The sequence below is a fragment of the Mauremys mutica genome, chromosome 7 (assembly GCF_020497125.1).
Source record: "Mauremys mutica isolate MM-2020 ecotype Southern chromosome 7, ASM2049712v1, whole genome shotgun sequence".
NCBI classification, from domain to species: Eukaryota; Metazoa; Chordata; order Testudines; family Geoemydidae; genus Mauremys; species Mauremys mutica.
This window is the reverse complement of record NC_059078.1, coordinates 120,358,160-120,383,069: the sequence shown is the minus strand read 5'-3', so window position 1 is coordinate 120,383,069 and position 24,910 is coordinate 120,358,160. Positions and strand designations below refer to the sequence as shown.

Sequence of the window (24,910 nt, the reverse complement as noted above, 5' to 3'; positions counted from 1 at the left end):
TCTGCTGCAGGTATGGGACTGAGAGGCCCCGGTCTCGCAGCCCCATAAGTCGCTCTCTGTCACCAAGGTCCCACACCCCGAGCTTTACTTCCTGCAGCTCACCTCGCAGTCCGTTGGGTGCCAGCAGGACAGACTGGGGAAATGGAAGAGAGTCGTGGGATCAGTCCCCTTACTCCCGAAGAGAGGAAGAAAGAGATGCAGCACTCTGGAGAGAGAACGGGGAGGAGAAAAGGGATAGGACTGACACATGGGTTCACGAGAGAAAATACTATATACGGCAGCTGGATAAGCTAGACTTAGATGGACGGATCGAAGGAGCCAGAGGGCACAGAGAAAAGTACTTAAGGAGTGGTTCACCCAATGCCCTTCATGCTGTACCTGGATATAAGAGCAGGGAAGATGACTATTACAGAAAAGCACCTAAGTCAAAATCTGATCGATACCAAAAGCACCTGCAGGATGCTCCCGTGAAGTCTAAAAGAAAAGAGGAGGCCAGGTTGAGAGAACGCAAACACTCTCACTGCGAGGACCTAGATAAGGAGGAAACTTCCGAACAAAGGCCCAACAAGATATCTGAAGGCAGCAGGCAAAAGCAAAGTGATAGATATAAAATCAAGAAAGCTGATAAAGACCCAGTTGCTGCTGCTGCTGTGGCTGAAAGCAGTGACGCGAAGGAAGGCAGCGCACCTGAGAATGAGGTAACAGGGAGCTTCTTTGGTTAGAATAGGGGACACCGTGTAAAAGTGAAAAGCTGTCATGCTGGAGTAATGGCTTTTCTAATGGGCTCATAACTGCTGTGCTTGCTGTGAAGCTAGTCCAAACATGTCCTTTGTCTGCTTGTTTGCAATGAAACTGCAGTGATGTTTGCAGGTAAAAGGGATGCATGCAAAATGTTTTGTTTTGCTCCCCTTTCAGCTAGCCAGCAACTCTCTTTCTATACAGCCACCTGTGATTTGTGGAGCAGTCAGCGTGGGAACGACCTTTTACTCTCGTGACTCAATTTTCTTGGTGTTGTAGGCACAGCAATTGGTAACTTGAATTTGTAATTCCCTACCTTTGACTGTGACAATGAATATTACTAATTTCTCGCTCTATATAATGGCCGGGCAGGGACTCGTTATTCTCTCTAGGCAGAAGCAGTGAATCAGTTCGCACGTTACTTCATAGTTTTAAATTCCTTAGCAAATTTTGCTGGTAGGTAAAGTTACAGTCTCTCTGGGCTTGATTCTCCGCTTGGATGGAATGGAGAGGAAAGCTTCATGGACCCGGTAGCAGCTCCTAAATTCACAGCCCGTACTCCGGGCTGCCCTAACCTATGCCCAAATTCACGGTTCACTTTGGTCAATTTCATGGCCACAAGGTCTTAAAATTGGTCAATTTCAGATATTTACATCTGAAATTTCAGGTGTTGTAACCATGGGGGTCTTGATCCAACGGGCGATTGTGGGGGCCGGAGGAGGGGGTGTCCCAAAGCTGTTGAAGAGGGGCTGCAGGATTGCCATACTCCCTTCTGTGCTGCCTTCAGAGCCCATCTCTGAAGACAGCAGCTGCGGAGTTTCCTGCAGCTGGAGGGGGTTCCTGGAGGTGGGTCTGATCTCCCCAGTGCTGCTGGAAGTGAGTCGTGGATATAAGTGAGTCGTGCCCCAGCTGGGGGCTCCTAGCTGCTAGGGCCAGTGGTGGATTAATGTATGGACCCATGGGGCCCATGCCCAGGGACCCCAGACAATTTGAAAAATGGGTGCCTCAGCCCTAGCAGGAGCTGCGAGGGCAGCAGCCCTGAGCCCCGGGCACTCTGAGCCCCGGCTGGAGCCATGGGGATGGGGGGAGCCCCGAGCTGGGCAGGAGATGTGGGGGCTGGAGCTATGGAAAGTGGCAGCCCCCAGCCCAGATCCCTAAGCCCAAGCAGGAGCCACAGCCAGTAAGCTCCCAGCCCCCACAGGAGCAGTGGCGGGTGAATACCCCAGCACTAGGACACCTCAAGCCCAGGCAGGCGCCACAGGGGAGGGTGGAAGCCCTGGAACTAGGGTGCCCTGAGCCACAGCAGGAGCCGCGGGAAGTGGCAGCCCCAAGCCCCGGCAAGAGCCATGGGGGGCGGCAGTCCGGAGCCCAGCTCTGGGGCTGCTGCAGTGCAGAAGTGAGAGTTTACCACCGTCACTTCTGCGTCGCCTGTGGAGGTGGGTCTGATCTCCCCCCATAAAAAGTTGTGCAGCGGAAGAACAGGTCCTGTCCCTCCCCGGCCTGGTTGATTTTGGGGAGATCAGATTTTATGGGGAAGAGCTTATTTCATGCTCCATGACATGTTTTTCACGTCCATGAAATTGGTAGGGCCCTACGTATGCCACTGGCATAAGGTCCTTTACAGAATTTACACAGCTGGCACAGGAAGCAGCAGAGCTGCCACCACTAGATTTCTACCAGCAGAGTGTTCCCCTGCATAGAGGGAATTCTCCAGTGGCTATCTCTGGCTGGCTTAAGGTCACTTTGTGCTGCTTCCGACCAGAAAATCCAGATAATCAGGTTTAATAGAAGTGAAAGGTAAACCTGTCCAAGGTGTATTTCAACAGGGGATGGGCTACCTTTCACTCGGCACCAGCCCTCCACAGAACAATCATTTTATACAGCAGCTCAAGAACTCAGTAGCAAACTTTGAGAGCAGAAGTTTGTTTTCCTTATTCATGCACCTGGGGACCTGTCATGTGTAGTATCTCTACGCTTTCTTGGGGAGCAGTTGCACTTTGAGGGGTGCAACATATACTGAGCCAGTTTTGAACTCACATTATTAACACCAAGCAGGGAGAAAAAGCCACTCGAACATTTTGTAACTTGCCACATCAACAGAAATACCATTATGGAGAGCTCTGTTATTCACTCCAGTACCTTGCGGCTTTCTTCCCCAAAAATCATTGACTAAAAGGAGTCTACTGGGACACCAGTGGGATTTGGGCACTGTTACCAGATTTGCCCATTACTTTGAGGTATGCTCATTTATTCGGGTTACTCTTCTGGAGGAGGGGATTCTGTAATTCTATCAATGTACTGCTTGTGTCACTTGTGTTTTCATATGGAGCTCTACTCCCTTCTGCAAGTCCCCTCCCAATGGAGCTATCCTCCAGCCCCAAAACCGGATGAACACACACCCACCCACACATACATTAAGAGAGCAAGTCTGAGCGGACCGGGTCAATCAGCACTGTCAATCTGATCCCTTATATGTCTCTGGACTCACTGGGCTGGATGAAGCAGCACTTTCAAGCTGACTCTCCTTATATGCCCCTGGGCTCCATGGACTGGGTCAAGCAGCACTTTCAAGCTGTCACCCTTATGCGTCCCAGATTCAGCACGGCCCTATCCCCACTCTCACAACACAATTGTACTGGCAGTAACCTACTTGATGAGCAAACCTCACAGTATTATGGGCGCTGCAGGGATCTTTAGCTTAGGTAAAAGAAGTGTTGCTGTAGAGTGAATGGGGGAAGCTAAAAACACAAAAGAGTAAAGTTCAGCAAGAGAGAGAGAAGCAACCAACTTAACCACAGAAGTTATTTATTGAATATTAGTTGCTCTCCATTCTGTATGCTAATGGAGATGTCTTAATCTTGTCACCCTTGTCAGGAGGGGTCTAGGTGTGTCTCCCAATGCTCTTCACTGCTTTCTGCAAGTTTTTCTCTCTGATGGGTTTTGGTTTAAGCAGAGGCTGGGGGGGAGGGGGGAGTGTCTTTCATGAGTCAGGCTGGATACTGCACCCTGGTTCCCCAAGAACACAGAGGTGTCTGGTATCAGCACATAATTTATTTGAGGTCTTCTGAAAAGTTCTAACCTTAACTCTTTGTTACTTTGACACTAAGTACGAAGATTAAGTTGATAACATTGCAGGACAGGTGTGTAAGTGTAATGCTGCACAGAATGGAAACAAGGCTGTACATGTATTTAACTAACAATAGTCTTGAAAATGGGTAGGTGGTCAGTGTCTCTCACTGGGGAGCGTTTACTTGCAGAAGCTGCTGGATATCCCATTCTGGTTCCCCAGGTGCAATGACTTGAGTTGATCCCGCTGAACTTCAAAATCTGTAGCCAGCTCAGGGCAAGCCTTAGTTGATCTTGCTCTCCTTCCTCATGCAGGGAAAAATGGTGTCCGTTTCCAGGTTTCCGGGTTGTAGCTCAGCAGTCTCTGTAGCAAGCAGGCGATGGCTCTGCCATGTCCAATTGATCTGTTTATCTGCACCAGATTTTTGTCCCCTTTTTCTTTCCCTGTGTATTTCAGCGTGGCTGAATGATACATCGGAGCAGGGCTCTCTCTAAGGTGTAGCCCTGTGGAGCCAGGTACCCTCCTGTCTGGCCCTGTGATGTTCCTCTTGGGGCAGTCTGCAAGGACTGCTAACGACAGCAGCTCATGCAGTTGGAGTCTCATCTAGTAGCCCACATCAAAGCTGTCATTCCTCTGTGTTAGGCATACTCCTGGTCCATTGAGGATACGAGTCCGCTGCAGCTGTCGGGTGTGGATCTTAATCCTTTTGCAGAAGCTGCAGGGGCTCCTGCTTTTAACTCCTGGGTTCAGTCCCTGGTGACAACCAAGATGATGTGGCTTGATTGTCTTTTTGTGGTCGCTTTGTGCTTCCTTGGAGAGAAGCTGCGGTAATTGCACACACGTACATAGTCATCTTAAACTAACAGTGTTAGCAATAGACCTTCTGAGAATCTTTGGTTAAGGTCACTCATAAGGTTAAAGGGATGCCCTCAAGCTTAAAAGATCCAAACTTCCAGTCCACTTACTTTTTTTTTTTAAACACCATATAATGTTGTGGTTTGTTTTTCCAAAATATGACCTATGCAAGGAACTGCATTCCTGAGCAGTCCTACAATAACAAATCAATGGGTTGGGGCCCCCTGCTTACATTGCATTCAATCATTATAAACCAGGGTTGATTGGAAAACTGAAGAAGGAAGATTGGAAATTCATGAATTTCCAATCATTTCAATTTTTTTCTCAAAATTTCTTTTCTTTTTTTAATTTTCTGTCCAGCTTTGCTAGATAGAAGTCTCCAGTCTCTGGGTGTTTCCCCAGAGTACAGTTCACTTATACAAATTTGATGAATAAGGAATGGGACCATGCTGAATGCCTTTGCTCACAAAGACTCAGAATGGCACCATAATGGAAATCTCTCTGTTCAGGATTACTGCTGAGTGTCACTACAGATATACATATTGTATTTGTTTTAGCTTGGGAAAGAGGAGCATATTACAGAGAAGACCTCACCTTCAGCGAATAAACAAGGAAAAGATTCAGCAGATTCTGTGGAAAGCACAAGAAAAGAGAAGGTAAACTGGGTGTTTACTGGGTTTAGTCTCTATTATAAAATGAAGCAACACATGAGTTTGTCAGCAAATTTTGCAGACAGAAATATTACACCCCCATTGAATGCCATTTCTCAGACACTCTGAGAGGGGATGTCTAAATTAACTTACCTCGTATTGAACTCTGCTTCTATGGATAGCTTTTGCCTGACAGGGTTTTGAGAGGCTCTTTTTTTAGTTGCTGTATGCCCATATAGATTACTTTTAATTGCTGCTGCCAAGTGCTATGCATGTGAAGGAACGTATGCCTAAAAAGACTACATAACTGTACAGTGTGTCCAAAAATAGAAGAGGCAGTCATTCTGGAGCTACAGCAAAGGATGGGACAGGAGATGAAGCCTTTCCAGAATGATGGCATTAGATGGACTGTAGACAACCTCTTTTTAAATATTTCTCTTTAGTTAAATAATTTCACTCCAAACTTTCTGTTGCAGTAGCACAGAGACATATTCTTCGAAATTCTCCAGCTTCATACCTTTACAGTTACGAGCTGATGGTCGAATGTGGTAGCTATCAATGTCTGGTGCAGTAGAAAATTGATCTCCTGATCAAGAACAGTCTGTCTACCCTAGGACACTGCCAGGCTTCATGGGAAATGACCAAAGAGGGGAAAACCACAGATTTTTAATCTCTTATGCACATAAAATGATTCTGGGCGTTGAAATCTAACTTATTCCAAGTATGCATTAAAAGTAAACAGGCATTGTAATTAATACAATAACTCCTCACTTAAAGTCGTCCCGCTTAACGTTGTTTCGTTGTTAGGTTGCTGATCAATTAGGGAACATATTCATTTAAAGTTGTGCAATGCTCCACTCTTACGTTGTTTGGCTGCCTGCTTTCTCCACAGCTGGCAGCCTCCCTACGCCCCCCCCAGTGCCTCCTGACCACCAACAGACCCCACAGATCAGCACCTTCCCTCTCCTCCCCCCACCTCCTGCCCGCAGCAATCAGCTGGCTTGCGGCATTTTGGAGGGAGGGGGGAGGAGCAAGGACTGGGCGCACAGGTTCCCCCTCCCTCCCCTGCCTCCCGAATGCCAGAAACCAGCTGATTGCCCTGGGCAGGAGGCAGGGGGGGAGGGAGGGGGAGCCTGCACCAAGTCCTCGCTCCTCCCCCTCCCTCCTAAATGCCGCAAGCCAGCTGGTTGCCCCAGGCTGGAGGGAGAGGGGAGGAGCGAGGACTCGGTGTGCCCCCCCCACCTCCCGAACGCAGCAATCAGCTGGCTTGCAATGTTTAGAAGGGAGGGAGGGAGAGGGAGGAGCCAGGACACAGTGTGCGAAGTAAAGGGGGAGGAGGGGCAGAGGGAGAAGAGGTGGGTCAAGGGTGGAGGCTTTGGGGAAGGGGTGGAGTGGGCAGGCTGAGGGTTGAGCCCCCCCGCCCCTGGTGCTTGCAGAGTAGGAGAAGATGCCCTGGAACCTAACTCCCCACCATTTACATTAATTCTTATGGGGAAATTGGATTCGTTTAGCATCGTTTCACTTAAAGTTGCATTTTTCAGGAACATAACTACAACGTGAAGTGAGGAGTTACTGTATGTGCACTTCTGAAAGCCAGTGCTAATGTTTTGGAATGAAGCGCCACTGTCGGATACTGAGTTTATAATTAGTACCATCCTGCGGTTTTATTTGGCATTTATCTAGTATTCCAGGAGATTAAAAGCTTAGTGTAACTCTAAAGGCTAACTTCCTTCAAGCTTCTGCCAGCAGAGTCTCTGGCAGAGGGTCCATGTGGAAGGAAGTGACTGCAGTAGGTAGCCACAAGTTTCCTTTCTCTGTAGCAGCTTGAGGTAGTGTGCAGCCAGGCAAAACAATGACTGGGTTGGTTGGGGAGAGGTTGGTCATGGTGATGATGGGGAGTGGATAAATTCAGCACATTCCCCCAGCAGTCTCTGCTGGCAAGGCTCCTATGTCCCCAGAGGGGTAGGTAAGTGAATTTCCTCTGAGCCTGAAGAAACACTTATTCAAAGAATTAGGTACAGCAGGTTGTGGATTTCTGGGCAGTTGTGGCACTGCTCACATGGTGGTCATTAACGTAAGAGTGAGATGGGGAGATTTCAGCAACCCAGAGAGTTACAAAATATCCCCAAAGAAGTGCAGTGCTTGAAGCATTTATATGGCTATTGTAAAGTGGTCTGTGTATATTGTAACAGACCCAAACCAGTGGGGTACAGGAGTCTGGTAGAGGGCAAATATACTGGTCACTGGATGAGTAGTTTTCTGTTCCCTGAGTGACCAGAGCAGGGGCTGCACTAGAGTAATCAGGAACCTGCTAGAACCAATGAAGGCAGACAGGCTGATTAGATCACCTGCAGCCAATCAAGGCAGGCTAATCAGGGCACCTGGGTTTAAAAAGGAGCTCACTCCAGTCAGGCCGGGGGTAGGAGCCAGAGGAGAGGAAGTGCGTGTGAGGAGCTGGGAGCAAGAGGCGCAAGGAGCTGAGAGTGAGAGGATGTGCTGCTGGAGGACTAAGGAGTACAAGCGTTATCAGACACCAGGAGGAAGGTCCTGTGGTGAGGATAAAGAAGGTGTTTGGAGGAGGCCATGGGGAAGTAGCCCAGGGAGTTGTAGCTGTCATGCAGCTGTACCAGGAGGCACTATAGACAGCTGCAATCCAGAGGGCCCTGGGCTGGAACCCGGAGTAGAGGGTGGGCCTGGGTTCCCCCCAAACCTTCCAACTCCTGATCAGACACAGGACAAGTTGACCCAGACTGTGGGGAAGATCACTGAGGTGAGCAAATCTGCCAATAAGCGCAGGACACACAAAGGCAGAGGAGGAACTTTGTCACAATATGTAACAGTGGGGGAACTCTCTTAGTGGTTAAACACAACTCCTATAGAAAAGCACATGCAGATCCAGAGTTCAGTCATGGAGGACTTTCAGCACGGATTCCCCACAATCACGTCCAAAAAGAACAAAGGGAATGAACTTAATTCTTAAGTACCAACTTCATACAATCTTATAATAATCAAGAAACAATAATAATAATAATAGCTTAATTTCTACTATCTAATAAGGCTACTTCAGAATTCACATACACTAGCTTCACAATTATACATAAATATAAACAAAAGAAACAAATTAGATCTAAACAGCTCGGTCCCCACAAACACACAGTGAGAAGTAACTCAGAGTTCCAACAGCTTAGGCTGAGTTTACCTGTCTCAGCTAGAGTCTTTGTTCATCGGCTCCATACAGTCTGCTAAGCCGAAAGCTCTGTTGCAATATCATCCCTCCCCTTGGTTGTAGAAATCTCCAACTGGAACCCAAGCAGACGTTCTCCTTCTCTACTGGACTATGGAATCACTCAGCTAGCTAGCTAATTAATCAGCCAATCGGTATTAAGTATATAAATCAATAACCCTATTACACGAAAAATACAAAACGGAGAATAGCCAGATATAGACGACTTTCCCCATCATCCCATTTAAATAAGAAAAAAGTTGCTGAACCGAACTGGTAAAGACAATTGAACTAAAATGGTTTGGCTAAAATCAAATCACACTCAAGGTGTGTTACTAAAATGAAAGACATTAGTTTCCCCTCCCAGTTTCCTCTTTCTAACATGGCCAGGGCTTCCCAGTGTTGGAAAGTTAACAATATTCCTAACCTGCTGTACAGTGCTTCAGAGTTAAGGGAAACCAGCCTGCTTTCTGCTGCCATGGCTAAGCTTCTCCCGGCAGGTCACATGTCCTTTTGTAAAGAAGCTGCCTTGATTACTTGTCCTCAGTGGAGTCTATGAGTCCAGCTACCACACCCAATTCCAGAAACTTCTGGGTGTGGAGTGCTAATTGGGCATCTGCCTAGCAAGAATGACCCAGACACAACTCACTCCTCTCCCGCTTCTCTCTAAAGAAATATCTCCCTATTAGCACATGGATTACATATACACCCCCCTACACATACACAGAGTAAATCAAACATGGTACCACAGTGTACCATTCCTAGGAATTGTGCACATGGTAGGACATGAGGGATGGCCAGGAGATGAGGGATGGCCAGTCCAAAGCATCACTTGTGATCACTACGCCAAAGCCCATTCCCTAATATTGATGATGTATAACTATGACATCTTTCCCAACTCGTTTCCCTCTTTGCTGCAGGAGCGAGACTGGGAAAGTGGAAGTGAGATGGAAGGCGAGGCCTGGTATCCAGCTAACATGGAAGAACTGGTCACAGTGGATGAAGTGGGAGAAGACGACTTTATTATGGAGCCAGATATAACCGAACTTGAAGAAATTGTTCCAGTTGATCCAAAAGACAAAGCATGCTCAGAAATGCATCAGTATGTAACTAGCACATTAGAACTGGAAAATGACCATAGCCAGATAAACAGGTGTGAAGGCGAATCTGCCCAGGAAGCTCCAGAAACGAGCTTCAGATCAGCAAAGGAAAGCGTAGCTGCTTCCGGTGGCTGTCCAGAAGGTGATGATGATGATACAGTTACCGAAGCATCAAGCCTAAATCTGGACACTGAACAGAAGCCAGATGAATCACAAGAAGACAGAGCTCTTAGGGATTCTAATTACCACAAAAAGGAAGGAAAAATAGAGGAGAGCTCTGATATTCACATAAAGCTGGAGGATGGACAGATACCTTCTGATCACATGAAAGGAGAGACTCACCAGCTCTCTGACACTTTTATGGATCATTACAAGCAGATGGGATCACAAGAAACAGAGAGTAGAGAAGTCATGGAAATGCTTGTAAAAAACTCCAGTGAAGAAACAACGCGTGGAAGCCAAGAGTGCCAAGAGACCCGGGGTAACTACTTCTGTGTTTTCTTTTCTGCTGGTGGAGAGCTTTTATCTGTGCAAGATGCATTAGATTTTAATCTGCTGCTAACAAGAATAAATGTTGCTAATAGTGTCAAGATTTTCCTAGGAGCAGCTCAGTAAAAGAGCCCTGCTGCCATGAGAGCCCTGTTAATCCATTAATCCATTAAAGGCTTTTAGTCAAATGGTGTAAAGGAAATACGATAACCAACTTGCAATAATCAGCTGTAACAGTCACATCTGGGTTCACATGAGTTGAGCTGAACTCTTGCAGCCCCCTGCTAAGTACTTTGAATGGTCAATGAGAAAAACTACAGTTCCTGCAGGTCAACAAATAACCGAGGGATCTTTTATATCTATGTGGCTCCCACTACCATAAGAAACTCAGGATGAGTGTTTCTTACCCACTATACAAAAAGATGAAAATAGTTTGTAGATGTTCTCTGTCCTTGTTCATGCAAGCACGTGACTTTGTGTGGGGACTTGGGTGGGTACTAACCAAGTATCGTTATTTCTTATATGTTCCCTCTAATATAACCTGCCATGGCAAGGCACATGGTAACACAAAGCCAGAACATATTTTCAGAGGGTCAGATTAATCATACCTGCCTATTAAAAACTTTAGCTGTCAGGAAAAATATCTGAGTAAGGACAGCAGTATCTGGAAGAACTGCAGAATCAGAATCAAGCCCTTTATTCTTAATCCTGCATCTCTATTGTAATGCTGTAGTGATTTGGGATCTTGAGTGGCTCTGTATTTTATATATAATATATAAGCAATTCACATGTCTGGAACGGGGAGGAAGGATATCTTTCTTACCAGCCTTAATCCTTCCCAGTAAATCAACACAATATTTCCCATGCATTAAATCTGCTGCCTGCACTGATTTAACATATAAATACAGAAGAATAGTGTTTGTCAGTATCCTGTAATACCGAGGCATGCATAAAGTATAGCTCCAGTTTTAACACACTCTCTCTAATGAAAGTGGGCAATTACCAAAATGGAGAAGTTTAAAATATAAACAGAAGAGCAGTAATGAACATGCAAGTGTCTCTAGATTTAAAAAAAAATGTAGTTACTGTGTGTGTGGTGTTTCTTATTGGTTAGCTATTGGCAGCTGTACTGTATTAAGCAACCAGATTGGATGGAAATATACCATTCAATGCATTTATTCCTTTGTTAAGTAAATCCTAGGTACCTGGAAATGAAATCTCCTGAATTCTCCGAGGTGAAATCTAAAAGACCCCATTCTTCACCATCCTGGGAACAAGAGGATGTTTTCACTGAACTTAGCATTCCTCTAGGTATGTCTAAACATTTAGGTCTCTCTCCGCATGACACTGTCCATTGCAATACCTTGAATGTACAGCAAGGTGTCACTTTAAGGCTACTTATCATATTTGTTTCTCAGAATGAATGCAAGGAGAATCAAGAGAAACAGTAAGTAACACATGGTTAAATGTTGAAACAACTGAGATTTTTATTCCAGATTATTGATTATTATTCCAGATAAATGGACTATGCATTCATTAATGACACTGAACAGCTGAAATAACTGCCATTGGATTCCAAGGTCTAAAACATAGGGGGACTGACACATTCATAAAGAAATTATCTGGGCTTTGGTAGAAGCATTGCTCAGTGCCAAGGAAATCTTGAGGGCAGAGAGATCTCTCATGTGAGTTCTCTGTACAGTAAGGAGCTTCTAAGCATGTGACATGAAAAATTAGAGTGATTAGCCCCAAATGGATCGATTACACTACACAACCATAGATCATGAACATACAGAATACAGTGTGGTGTGATCTAATATAAGGCTATTATTGGCACTCGCTAGGAATGACCTATATAACTCAGTTGTGACTTTTGCCCCTAGTAAATTCTGGGACTATCCCAACCCTTTGTGGTATACCATCATGTATTCTCAATAAATATACATGCATATATTATCTGAGATAATGTATAAATATATATAATATCTATGAGAATGTATACAATGTGTATTTGCAGTACATGATGTTTTAAATTGTAATTTTTCGCCGTCATTCGTCAGTGTTACAGAATTTGATGTCCTTTCAGGGTGAACTTGAAAGTAGTAGATCTGGGATTAGCCTTTGTTTCTTTATCATTGAGCTAAATTATATTTTTCTCTTTGAAAGTAAACCATGTTAATGTGATTCAAAATTGTTTGGTAGGTGTGGAATTTGTGGTGCCCAGAACTGGGTTTTACTGCAAGCTTTGTGGACTTTTCTACACGAATGAAGAGACAGCTAAGATAAGCCACTGCAGAAGTACTGTTCACTACAAAAATCTTCAGGTAAAACACACGTGTAATTAGTTTTAGTCCTGCTTCTACTAACGAATGGGTCAGACTGAGTAAAACTCTCTGGTGCTATAAAACGGACTTTCATGGTACGCACAGAATTCAGTGGCATGGAAATGGACAGTTTTAAATCTTTTAAGCTGACAAATGTATAGAAATCAAATGGTTTGTGCAGCGCTGCCAGCCAGCACACTAGCCTGTCACCTCTGATCCCTGTGTTCAAATCATGGCTCACAAGTGAAATGAGGTGAGAAGGCCACATCACAAAAATACTAGCACACAATTTGGCCCGTTGAGTCTCTCTTCTTAAGAGTCCCAAAATTAGGGAATAGTAGCGGTGTTTCAGGTGAGGACTGAAGTGCATAGGCAGTTCTTTCTGGGACAGATTGCACAGAGCCTGCCACCACTAGTGATTTCTTAATTCATGGCAGCTAAATTTGTTACCCTTTTAGAATTTGTATAATTTTATTTCTGTGCCAATTTAAGTCTCTACAGTATGTTTCAACTTGAGGAATTTCAAAGCATTATGTGTATGATACATAAATGATCTGAGGATGACTTCATAGGCCACTGAAATGCAGCCATCTCTCGTGTGGAACATGGCAGCTGTCCAACAGTGCAGCACAATGCTACATAACACTTGCTAGAAGGCAGTGAAGAAGAATGCCATGTCCTGTGTATTTATTTAGATTTACTTTTAAATCCTCACCCATTGCTCTAGGTATTTTTCCAAATATAAAAGCACACATTAGACAATATTGCACTAAGATCATTGGCATATCCAAAAATAAACCAAACCCAACCCACACCTCCGCCTCCGCTCCGCCTCCTCCCCTGAGCACGCCGGGTGCCCACTTTCCCCCACTAGCTCCCAGCGCTTGCACCGCAAAACAGCTGTTTTGCGTGGCTGGGAGGGAGGGGGAAGGAGGGAGAATGCAGCGCACTCGGGGAAGAGACAGGGATGGGGCGGGGATTTGGGGAAGGGGTCCAGTAGGGGCAGGGAGGGGGTGGAATTGGGGCAGGACTTTGGGGAAGGGGTTGGAATGGGGGGCGGGGCAGGGGTGGGGAAAGGGTGGAGTTAGGGCAGGGCTAGGGGGGCGTAAGCACCCACCGGCGCTGGGGAAAGTTGACGCCTATGCTTGGGGTGTGCTATTGACCACCAGGATCTGAATTCAATATGGATAGAGACCTCTTTAATGTTTTTAATGAAGTAAATACTAATGGGAATTGTTTGATCATCAGAGACTTTAACTTCCCAGATATAGACTGGAGGACAAGTGCTAGTAATAATAATAGGGCTCAGATTTTCCTGGATGCAATAGCTGATGGATTCCTTCACCAAGTAGTTGCTGAACCAACAAGAGGGGATGCCATTTTAGATTTGGTTTTGGTGAGTAGTGAGGACCTCATAGAAGAAATGGTTGTAGGGGACAACCTTGGTTCGAGCGATCATGAGCTAATTCAGTTTAAACTAAATGGAAGGATAAACAAAAATAGATCTGTGACTAGGGTTTTTTATTTCAAAAGGGCTAACTTAAAAAAATGCAGAAAATTAGGGAAGTGGATTGGGCTGAAGAACTTGTGGATCTAAAGGCAGAGGAGGCCTGGAATTACTTCAAGTCAAAATTGCAGAAACTATCAGAAGCCTGCATCCCAAGAAAGGGGAAAAAATTCATAGGCAGGAATTGTAGACCAAGCTGGATGAGCAAGCATCTCAGAGAGGTGATTAAGAAAAAGCAGAAAGCCTACAAGGAGTGGAAGATGGGAAAGCTACCTTATTGAGGTCAGAATATGTAGGGATAAAGTGAGAGAGGCCAAAAGCCATGTAGAGTTGGACCTTGCAAAGGGAATTAAAACCAATAGTAAAAGGTTCTATAGCCATATAAATAAGAAGAAAAAAGAAGAAGTGGGACCGCTAAACACTGAGGATGGAGTGGAGGTTAAGGATAATTTAGGCATGGCCCAATATCTAAACAAATACTTTGCCTCAGTCTTTAATGAGGCTAATGAGGAGTTTAGGGATAATGGTAGGATGACAAATGGGAATGAGGATATGGAGGTAGATATTACCTTATCTGAGGTAGAAGCCAAACTCGAACAGCTTAATGGGACTAAATCAGGGGGCCCAGATAATCTTCATCCAAGAATATTAAAGGAACTGGCACATGAAATTGCAAGCCCATTAGCAAGAATTTTTAATGAATCTGTAAACTCAGAGGTTGTACTGTATGACTGGAGAATTGCTAACATAGTTCCTATTTTTAAGAAAGGAAAAAAAAAGTGATCCGAGTAACTATAGGCCTGTTAGTTTGACATCTGTAGTATGCAAGCAGGGCCGGCACAACCCATTAGGCGACCTAGGCAGTTGCCTAGGACACTAACATTTGGGGGGCGCCGACCGCGGCGGCCGGATCTTCGGCCTCCCCGGTCGTTGTCAGCATTTCGGGGGCAGGACCTTCCGCTGCCTCTGTCAGGGGTGGCATTTCAGGGGCGGGACCTTCTGCAGCCTAGGGTGGAAAAAAGCTGGCGGTGCTCCTGTATGCAAGGTCTTGGAAAAATGTTGAAGAAGAAAGTAGTTAAGGGCATTGAGGTCAATGGTAACTGGGACAAAATACAACATGGTTTTACAAAAGAGGCCAAACCAACCTGATCTCCTTCTTTGAGAAGGTAACAGATTTTTTTAGACAAAGGAAACGCAGTGGATCTAATTTACCTTGATTTCAGTAAGGCATTTGATATGGTTCCACATGGGGAATTATTAGTTAAATTGGAAAAGATGGGGATCAATATGAAAATTGAAAGGTGGATAAGGAACTGGTTAAAGGGGAGACTACCACAGGTCGTACTGAAAAGTGAACTGTCAGGCTGGAGGGAGGTTACTAGTGTAGTTCCTCAGGGATTGGTTTTGGGAACAATCTTATTTAATCTTTTTATTACTGACCTTGGCACAAAAAGTGGGAATGTGCTGATAAAGTTTGCAGATGACTCAAAAGCTGGGAGGTGTTGCTAATACAGAGAAGGACTGGGATATCATACAGGAAGATCTGGATGACCTTGTAAATGGGAGTAATAGTAACAGGATGAAATTTCATAGTGAAAAGAGCAAGGTCACGCATTTAGGGATTAATAACAAGAATTTTTGTTATAAACTTGGGATGCATCAGTTGGAAGTAACAGAGGAAGAGAAGGACCTCGGAGTATTGGTTGATCAGAGGATGTCTATGAGCCGCCAATGTGATATGGCCATGAAAAAAGCTAATGCGGTCTTGGGATGCATCAGGCGAGGTATTTCCAGTAGAGATAAGGAGGTGTTAGTACCATTATACAAGGCACTGGTGAGACCTCATCTCAAATACTGTGGGCAATTCTGGTCTCCCATGTTTAAGAAGGATGAATTCAAACTAGAACAGGTACAGAGAAGGGCTACTGGGATGATCCGAGGAATGGAAAACCTGCCTTATGAAAGGAGACTCAAAGAGCTTGGCTTGTTTAGCCTACCCAAAAGAAGGCTGAGGGGAGATACGATTGCTCTCTATGAATACATCAGAGGAATAAATACCAGGGAGGGAGAGGAATTATTTAAGCTCAGTACCAATGTGGACACAAGAACAAATGGATATAAACTGGCCATCAGGAAGTTTAGACTTGAAATTAGATGAAGGTTTCTAACCATCAGAGGAGTGAAGTTCTAGAACAGCCTTCCCAGGAGAGCACTGGAGGCAAAAGACATACCTGGCTTCAAGATTAAGCTTGATAAATTTATGGAGGGGATGGTATGATGGGATAGCCTAATTTTGGCAATTAATTGGTCTTTGACTATTAGCGGCAAATATGCCCAATGGCTTGTGATGGGATGTTAGATGGATTGGGATCTGAGTTACTACAGAGAATTCTTTCCTGAGTGTCTTGCTGGTGAGTCTTGCCCACATGCTCAGGGTTTAGCTGATTGCCATATTTGGGGCTGGGAAGGAATTTTCCTCCAGGACAGATTGGCAGAGGCCCTGGGGGGTTTTCGCCTTCCTCTGCGCCTTGAAGTCTTAAAACCACAATTTGAGGACTTCAATAGTTCAGATGTAGGTTAGGGGTTTGATACAGGAGTGAGTGGGTGAGATTCTGTGGCCTGTGTTGTGCAGGAGGTCAGACTAGACGATCATAATGGTCCCTTCTGACCTTAAGGATCTTGGCAGGCAATGATTGAGGTTTAAAAATGGACCAGCTACTACCCCTTCCCCTCAAAAAAAAAAAAAGGGGGGGGGGAAGGTTGCCTCTGGAAGCTGAAGAATAGTTTTGAGTCACTGCCTGCTAAGCTGTACACATGAAACATAAAGAGTTTTGCCCTTTGTCTAGAAAAGGAAGACCACATTGTCAGTACTGAGTTTACAATAGTGCTGGGCCCACACTCAGAAGATGCCCTGTCACCTGGACTGTGGCCACTCCCCAAGGCCCCGACCCCACTTGGCCTCTTCCCCCTGAAGCTCCACCCCCAATCATTCCTCTCCGCACCCTTCCCTTCCCCCGCTTGCACCTCTCCAATCCCTCCCTGCTTGGCCCCTCTCCACCCCCTCCCCACCTCACTCCTCTCCACACACCCCTCGTGTGAGCGATGGGCGGGGCCTGGCGGGAAAGAGGCCAAGCAGGGGCGGGACCTCGGAGCGGAGCATGGGTGGAAAGCAGGGTCGGGGCCTTGGGGAGGAGTGCAGGGGCGGGGCCTTTGGGCAGGCTTCAGGGCCCACAAAGGGTTAATCCTGCCCTGCATATTGTGAGTTTATGCGGTGTACTGTATAGACAGTGCAACAGCAGGTTACACACAGGCACCACTGAAAGGAGAGACACAAAGCAGGCGGTAGGGTGCCTGCTGCGGAGTTGCCATGAAGATTCTGTTTTTCCTCCCTGGAGCAGTGTTTTTAAATGACCAGTCCTAGACCAGAGCAGTTGTTCGTAGCTAGAGATGTATGTGATTTCTCATCGCAGCTGTACGTAGACTGATGGTGCTAATTAATCTGTTTCAAGAGTTTGAGTAACTGGCATTTGCTTGGCCAGGATCCACAGAGAGGAACATTTTACCGTTTGTTAGATTTATGGTCTCTAATAACACTCAGATTAGTTACTCATGTGTGTGAGTGTGATTATATAAATAAATAAATCTTTAATAAAACCCTTGATTCTGACCACATTTACTTGTGATGAGGAAGTTTTGTTCCCTTCTGCCTCTCATGCCATTCACCTGGGTTGAATTTGAGTATAAAATTTTTGCATGCCTCTCTCATGCCCATGTCATTCCACCTTCCATTTTGTGTGCACCTCTGCCACCCAAGGGCATTGCCAGTAAGTCAGCAGCTTTACTGGCTGCTAATAGATTTTAGGATCACACTATATTATTGATATTTAAGGCACTTTAACTTCATCATAATAAAACAAGTCAGTACAGGCAAATACTCCAGCCAGATTGTTAAATTCTATCAGTGATGATTGTTGGCTTCACTTTTCCTTCCACTTAAAAGAAATAGATTTATATACATCAAAAGGTATGTGTCTAAGTCAGACGCTTTGCAAATGTAACGTATGTTTTAAGTCATATCAGGAACTATGTCTGCCTGCAATCACACCACTTTGATACCAGTGTAATTCTGTTCACTTCTGCAGCATTACTGCTGATTTACCCCAATGTGAGAGCAGAACTGAGCAATCAGCTTCTATTTGCCAGGAGAAAGGGTCTAGTGGATTGAGCATGGGACTGGGAGCCAGGATATCCTGAACTGTAGTCCTCCTGGTTCTGCCACTGACTTCCTGGGTGGCATTGAGCAAGTCGCTTAACCTCCCTAGTCTTGTCAGCATTAAGGGAATTTGATCTGGGGGATCTACATTAATACAGATACACCAGTTTAAATTCCCTTAGCGTAGACAGAATGTCTGTGGGTTCTATCTCCCAGGGTTGTTACGGGCTAGTGACAGAGCTTTGAAGCTATAAAGCACTCTGTGCTGAGTATTATCAGTCTTGCTAATGCCACCTCTGGTTTTCCTTTGGTCACAGAAGTATCTATCCCAACTTGCAGAAGAGAGTCTGAAAATGAATGAAGAAGACAGCAATCTGCCACAGGACGTTGCTGGGATTGTTCCCCACTTTGAGAAGAAAAAGCTATGATGCGCTCAACTAGAAGAGTTGTAAATGAGTGAATGCTGATATTTCATTGTTGAGCTACATGATGTGGTGATCAATTCGCACTGTGCAGGAGGAAGGAAAGCACAATAAACAGCATATTCTATGCATCTGTGCCCAGGGTGCCATTAAAAACCATAATGCCTGAAATAGTTTCCCACGGGGAAGCAGTCCTGGCGTATCTGTAACAAGCGCAGCTATTCTTTCTCAGGCTGTGTGTTGGGAGCGGCTTCCTATACTAACCCAGAATTCTCAGGGATTCTCAGATGCCACACAGTAGGTCAGGCTGAGTATTTAGAAGAACTTAGCATCCTTCAGTGGAAATGATCTGAAAAGAAATGTCCTGAATGAAGCTTTTAACATGAATATATTTTAAGTCACTTCACTCATTAGTATAGTGAACAACAGGCCTTGTTTAAGAGACCTACAGCCATTGTGCTAGTGCTAACTGTTAGATGGCATAAGGTAAACCCCAGTGGCCTCAGGATATGTGCACCTAGAGCTTGGTGATGATAATCATCATCATTTTTAAATTTTTGAGTATTGTCCATGTACTAGATGTTGTACAAAGATGGAGGAAGTCACAGCCCCATTTCTAGGAACGTACAATTGAAATCCAATACAGGCAGAACAGTTCAGGCTGAAAGTTATTTGCCTTCATTCTCCAGTGCTTTATATCCTGTGGGCTGGATGCTCTTTGGTAATTTCTGTGTTTGGAAATATTCCTTGGGAAAATTCTAAAAGTGTGTCCACTTGGTGTCTTAGATTAAAGTCGCACAAGAAGCTTTATAACTGCTAGATGTTTCGCTTATGTAACTTGTAGAATTCTTTATCCATTCTCATTGTGGGGGACGGGGGGAGGGTTTAAACCATGTTTTTCTAATCTTGGCCATCTTGAATTTCCTGGTCTTTATGGAAATAAGCCAGACTCTTAATGTTGTTTTAACAGTTTTTGTATTCATTCCCCTGAATTTTTATGGCAAGTGCAGCAACTGTTCACAGAATGCTGCAGTGAGAACACAGGATGCACCAGCAACTATAAATATTATTATATGGCATTGTTTATACTCAGAGTTGTTGCTTAATATAATGTAAAGTCCCATTGAAATGCACTGTTTAGATTTCTGGTTAATTTCAATGGGCTTTGTGTAGCAAAGTGAATATATACTAAAACTGCTGCCAGATTTGATCCTGGAATTATGCTTTTACAAAATGCACCACAAACCATGTCTCCAGGCAAGTGGTAGGAAAATTTTTGAAATGTTTGAAATTTGATTGAAAAATGGAGAATGGGAGAATTTACAGATTTTTTTTCCCATTCTTTGCCCAGCTCTGATATTGACCATATTAAAGGCCACTGAAATCTCTGGCATTAGGTGTTTCACTTAATACAATAGGACTTTGTGCACAGTAAATAATTTTTCCCCAGAATGGCTTATCCATCACAGAGAACAACATTAATGTTGCAAAATAATGCAAAATGGCCAATTTGCCAAAACTGCTCCCACCAAAAAACCTGTTCCATATCACCTGCACCAGCAGCCATATTCTTCTTTCTCTGAAAATGGTTTCAGCTCAGTATCATATCTCCTGGCTGCATTTTGTTGTTTGGCAAGTTCCCTTTCAATTAGATGGTGCAGGCATTCCATTTATTTCAACCGGAGTTGGGTGCAAGCTGCAAATCTTGGATTCATTTTTCTCCAAAGTTCAGGGATTCTGTGGATTCCAGGTCTGGCTTGGTGCATCAGAGAGAAAGAAGGAAAGACACAATATTTAAGCATAGATCTGAGCATCACCAGATTTCAGGTGTGACAGGATTTGGGCCCATCTTTATTTAAAACATGGCTTTTATTCCTCAATCAATTGAAACAAAAAATCTTGAAAAGCAAATTCTTCTCTCTACAAGATTTCTTATTACATTTTGATGAGATTTGTTAGGCCAACATTTTTATTGCAAGATGTAAAATCATGAAAAGGGAAGTAAATATTCTGTAGTTACTGTCCAAGGCATAGCTGTTAGGGCAGTGATGCATACACTGAATGTGAAGAATTAGTCTCATTGCCTTATAACACGATATGAGTGGGGAGGGGAATCACCCCAGATGCAAGCATCTGATTTTTATATCTCAGACTGTTCCAGAACTGGAGCACTCACCACTGTGGTAGTAGATTTTTAGATTACCTGGTTACGCTTAAAGTGGATGGGAGGTGGGATTGATAATGCCCCAAATCCCCACATCTCTAGCAACTTATCTCCAGCCAAACTCAAGTATGAAGAGTATTATTATTATTATCCATTTGTATTTCAGTAGCTCCGAGAGGTTCCAGCCCCATTGTTCTAAGCACTGTAACAAAAACTTTCCCAAACCCCAAAGAGCTTACAATCAGAGTTCAAGGTGAGAGACAACAGGTGGATGCAAACAAATGGGGGGGAGTAGAAGGTGACAGTGAAACCATTCTGGGCAGCAGTCGTAAAACCATGAAACCTAGCTTCTGTGTTTGCCCTTGGGCTCATGGTCAGACTTAAATGAGCGATTCAACTGATTACCCACAAAATATTAAAAGCTAAGGCCCAGATTCACTCCTGTGCTGCACCCCTTGCATATTTCACCTTGTGCTCACAGGGCCAGTTGCATCAGAAGTGAAGAATAGGTCTGTGTTGTGGGTTGGTAGTGGTATCCTACAGCCCCCTCCCCAGAGATCTTTCCTGAGGCAGAGTGCTTCAGTTTCCAGCCAGGGCTCCAAAGGTTGGAGGCTTGACGGGCAGCCCAGGATCTGTGCTGAGTCAGCACAACTCTCAGCCAGCCAGGATCACCTTGCTTGTGCCGGCTGGTCCTAATCCCCCCTGTAAAAGTGGGGGCACCCCTTTCCATGTGGAGTTTCCTCCTCTGACAGCCTGCAAACCTGGGTTCCACTGGCAGAACCCAAGGGGTGATGCTGGGCTAATTACTGTATTTGGGGTGCAGGGCCAAATGTTTAGCGCCTCCAGAAAGGCATCTGCACGTGCACAAGCACACAACTGTGATCAAATCCAGGCATTTTCAGGAAAGGTTTTAAAATCTGGCCCCTAAGGATTAACTACTGACATAACAGCACGTGAATGTGGCCAAAAAGGCAGCTGTAGTCCTGAGAATTTTATTTTATTTTGCAAAATCCCTGTATTCAAAAGCAGTTGAAAAGAACCTCCAAGTCTTAGCATTCAGTCTAACAATCTGTGCAATCAACTTTCAGCCCAATGCAATTAGAGACCTGAAATATAATGTCTTTCCGTGAAAACAGCCCATAGAGGCAATGCCAGCAGGCATTTAACCCCTAGACATCACTCGAATACCTATTCTGCTGAGCGGCAATGCACCTGTACAGGGAGCTATTTGCCTCTTTCAACTGCTGTAAAATGTGCTGTTTCTCTTTTGACTTGCTATATTTAAAATCTAAGATGTGGTATTTTTCTAGTCAGCATAGTTCTTCAACAATTTACATTTCTGATTAATTTATGTATAGCACCAGGCAGTCTCAAGTCTAGCCAAAAAATTATTTATTATTATTTAAAGACGAGCTTCCATGATATTTATGAATCATTTCAACATGTCTCAACCAAAGATTTCACAAAGGCTGCAGCCTTTCTGAACAGTGAACATGTTTTTATCTGCTGATCTCAAATAGTCTTTAATGTCACAATGCAACTTGCTTTCTTCAAGATTAAAAATTAAAAAAAAAATCTAAACATTAGCCCCATAAGACTTAATACATTTTAATATTGGCTTGAACACTAAATTAGTGTCAGGCTGGTTATATTCAGGGTTTTTCTATTCTCTATTAAGGCTGTGATTTGTTTAATTATACTTGAACTGGACCAGACATACTATTTATTGAGCTTATAGAATCTTGTTAATTTAAGTTTTGCCTTGTAAACAATTGGAATTTGTTAGAACTTGTTGAGTTATGTAGGTGGTGTCACCAGTATTAATTGATCTGTGCAACTGATTGCAAAGTGTTTCAGGTTGTTTCTTAAAAAGGATTTTAATAAAGAGAATTTTAGACCATAAATAATGGCTGGTAGTTGTGCCAATGTTTTCACAATAACTTACAGGGAGATTGGCACCTCTCAGAATTTGGTTCTTTGTAATTATGATTGAAGCCATTCCTTACCCACCTACTGCCCCTCCAACTCCCTTCCTACACTTCACCTCCAGACTTACTGAGTGAGCTATCTACAGCTGTTTCCTCTTGAATTCCTCTCTTCCACCTCCATCCTGGATTCCCTGCCACACTTTCTGAAACTGTTCTGATCTCTTTCTAGCCAACTCTCAAGGCATCTACTTCACCTACATCCTGCTTGTCCCATCTGCTGTGTTGATTAGACTCGCCTGCTTGACATCTCCTTCCTTGGCTTTCATGACATGGTCTTCTCCCTGGCTCTCCTGCCGGGTCTTTTTGGTTGATCATACTCCCCTCTCCCATTTTCTCTACTGGTTCCACAATGCTCTATCCTAAGTCCCACGGTCCCACCCTCTTCTCTCACTAAACCCTTTCTCTGAGTAACCTCCCCCACCAGAAGTGGGATCCACATGGAAAAATACTCAATGAAGAATCATAGTTAGTTTAAGGGTAAGTAACCGTTCTTTACTATTATCACTACTAAATAGTTAAAGAAAGCTGTAAGGACAAAAGCAGTGGGGAAATCTATGTGTCTTTCTGTACTGTTGAAAAAATTGGAAAAATAGGACAAAAACAGGACAAAGGGGCGAGCTAGGAAGAAGACAGAAAGTGGGAAGGTAAGATGAGACAGGTTTGCCCCCGCTGTACAGTAAATTATTACACAAAGTTGTGATTGCAGATTCGGTATCATTGGGGGGGTGGTGACAAAAGTTGATGATGTACAAAGCATACAGCTTGACTTTGAAATACAAACTCACTCTGCGTAGCAGCCAGATTTCTTGTGGATAATATGTCTGGAATACCCCGTTGTCCTGGTTACGGAGTATCTTTGAAGAACATAACTACACCTTAAAAGGCATGCTGTGTAAATCCTTTGGAACTATATCATGACATCATAAATGTGTATAATACCAATATATTGAATAGACACAGTACCTCAAGGAGGCTCTTCATTGTGTCATTCAGGAGCATGGAGGTTCAGGCTGAAAAGTCAGTTAATTCAAGGTCCAGGATTCTTTTCCCATTATTCACAGAATTCCCATTGAAAATAATGCAAGTCTTGCTTGATCCCCATTGCCATGTGAGAGATCTGAACTGGGAGTGCTTCAGAAATAGTGCTCTGCCACTGGGAAAAAGGAAGTGTCTCATGTCATCTATCAATAAACCCTTTGGCAGGCCTCCTCCTCCAGGTATCAAAACTAGTGGCCACGCTGTGGAGCCAGGAAAAAGAATGTGAAAGCATTTGTCTGCGGGGGAAGGTAGAGAGCATAAATAAAGAATGTATTAAGATTCATACCATCCCAGTAGTTAGAGAAAACTGTCCCCCATTTTACTGATGGGAAACTGAGGCACGATGTGACTAGCCCATGATCATGCTGTAAATCAGTGGCAAAGCCAGGAATTAGAACCCAGGTCTACTCCTCAATCCTTTGCCTTCACTTATTTTAAATAAGGATGGACTGACTGCAGCACAGGAGTAATATATTTTAAGCACAAACATTTTCAGTTCTTTTCTCTGGGATGGCTTCCAGAGAGTGGTTCCAGTGAAGAATCTGAAAGAGAATTTTGGCCCTGGTTTAAAATATTCCTTTTGCTAACGTTCTGGAGCATTCATATCAGTGATTTGGTTGTTGTTTGTCATATTTTAGGTGTATTGCCATTTTGTTTTGAAAGTTGCATTATTCAGATCCACTCCCTTAATGCCTACATTGTTGGAGTGTGAACCAACTTGTTTGCACTGTTGAAAATTCAGTCTGTTTATTTTGGCATGTTTCCAGCACTATTTGCTGTGCTTAGAGGGACATTATCAATGCTGATAGGCTCCAAATATGAGTGCGCACACAGATACAAATGGCAGCTTTGCCTTAAAAAGAAAGGCTACAATTATAATTGAGTGCATTTTGGCAGTCAGCTAAGTGTTGCGATCTTGTCTGATCGCACAAGCCAAGCATGGCCAGGCTTGGCCAATCATGAAACAGGAGACATCCAAGGAAAACCTAGGTTCTGCTGGAAGTCACGTTGGTGAATCAATAGATGATGCTTTTCTCTCCAAGTCAGTACTGAATCAATGCTTGTTCCATGGATAAGCTAGGCCAGCATGATCAAGCCAGAAGTGGTCCTGTGGTTCATGTCAGCACTTCTT

At 44.2% G+C, this 24,910-nt stretch overlaps 1 protein-coding gene across 1 annotated transcript in view; it reads left to right on the top strand.

Annotated features, from left to right (window-relative positions):
* The window catches only part of RBM20 (RNA binding motif protein 20), a 47,555-nt gene extending 28,364 nt beyond the window's left edge, over positions 1 to 19,191 (top strand). Inside the window, exons 9-14 of the mRNA XM_045022843.1 lie at positions 11 to 698; positions 5,218 to 5,316; positions 9,454 to 10,114; positions 11,314 to 11,433; positions 12,325 to 12,446; positions 18,484 to 19,191. Coding sequence (XP_044878778.1) covers positions 11 to 698; positions 5,218 to 5,316; positions 9,454 to 10,114; positions 11,314 to 11,433; positions 12,325 to 12,446; positions 18,484 to 18,594 — 1,801 coding nt within the window. The 3' untranslated portion in view covers positions 18,595 to 19,191. The remainder of the gene's footprint in view (positions 1 to 10; positions 699 to 5,217; positions 5,317 to 9,453; positions 10,115 to 11,313; positions 11,434 to 12,324; positions 12,447 to 18,483) is intronic.
* Positions 19,192 to 24,910: the final 5,719 nt, after the last annotated feature.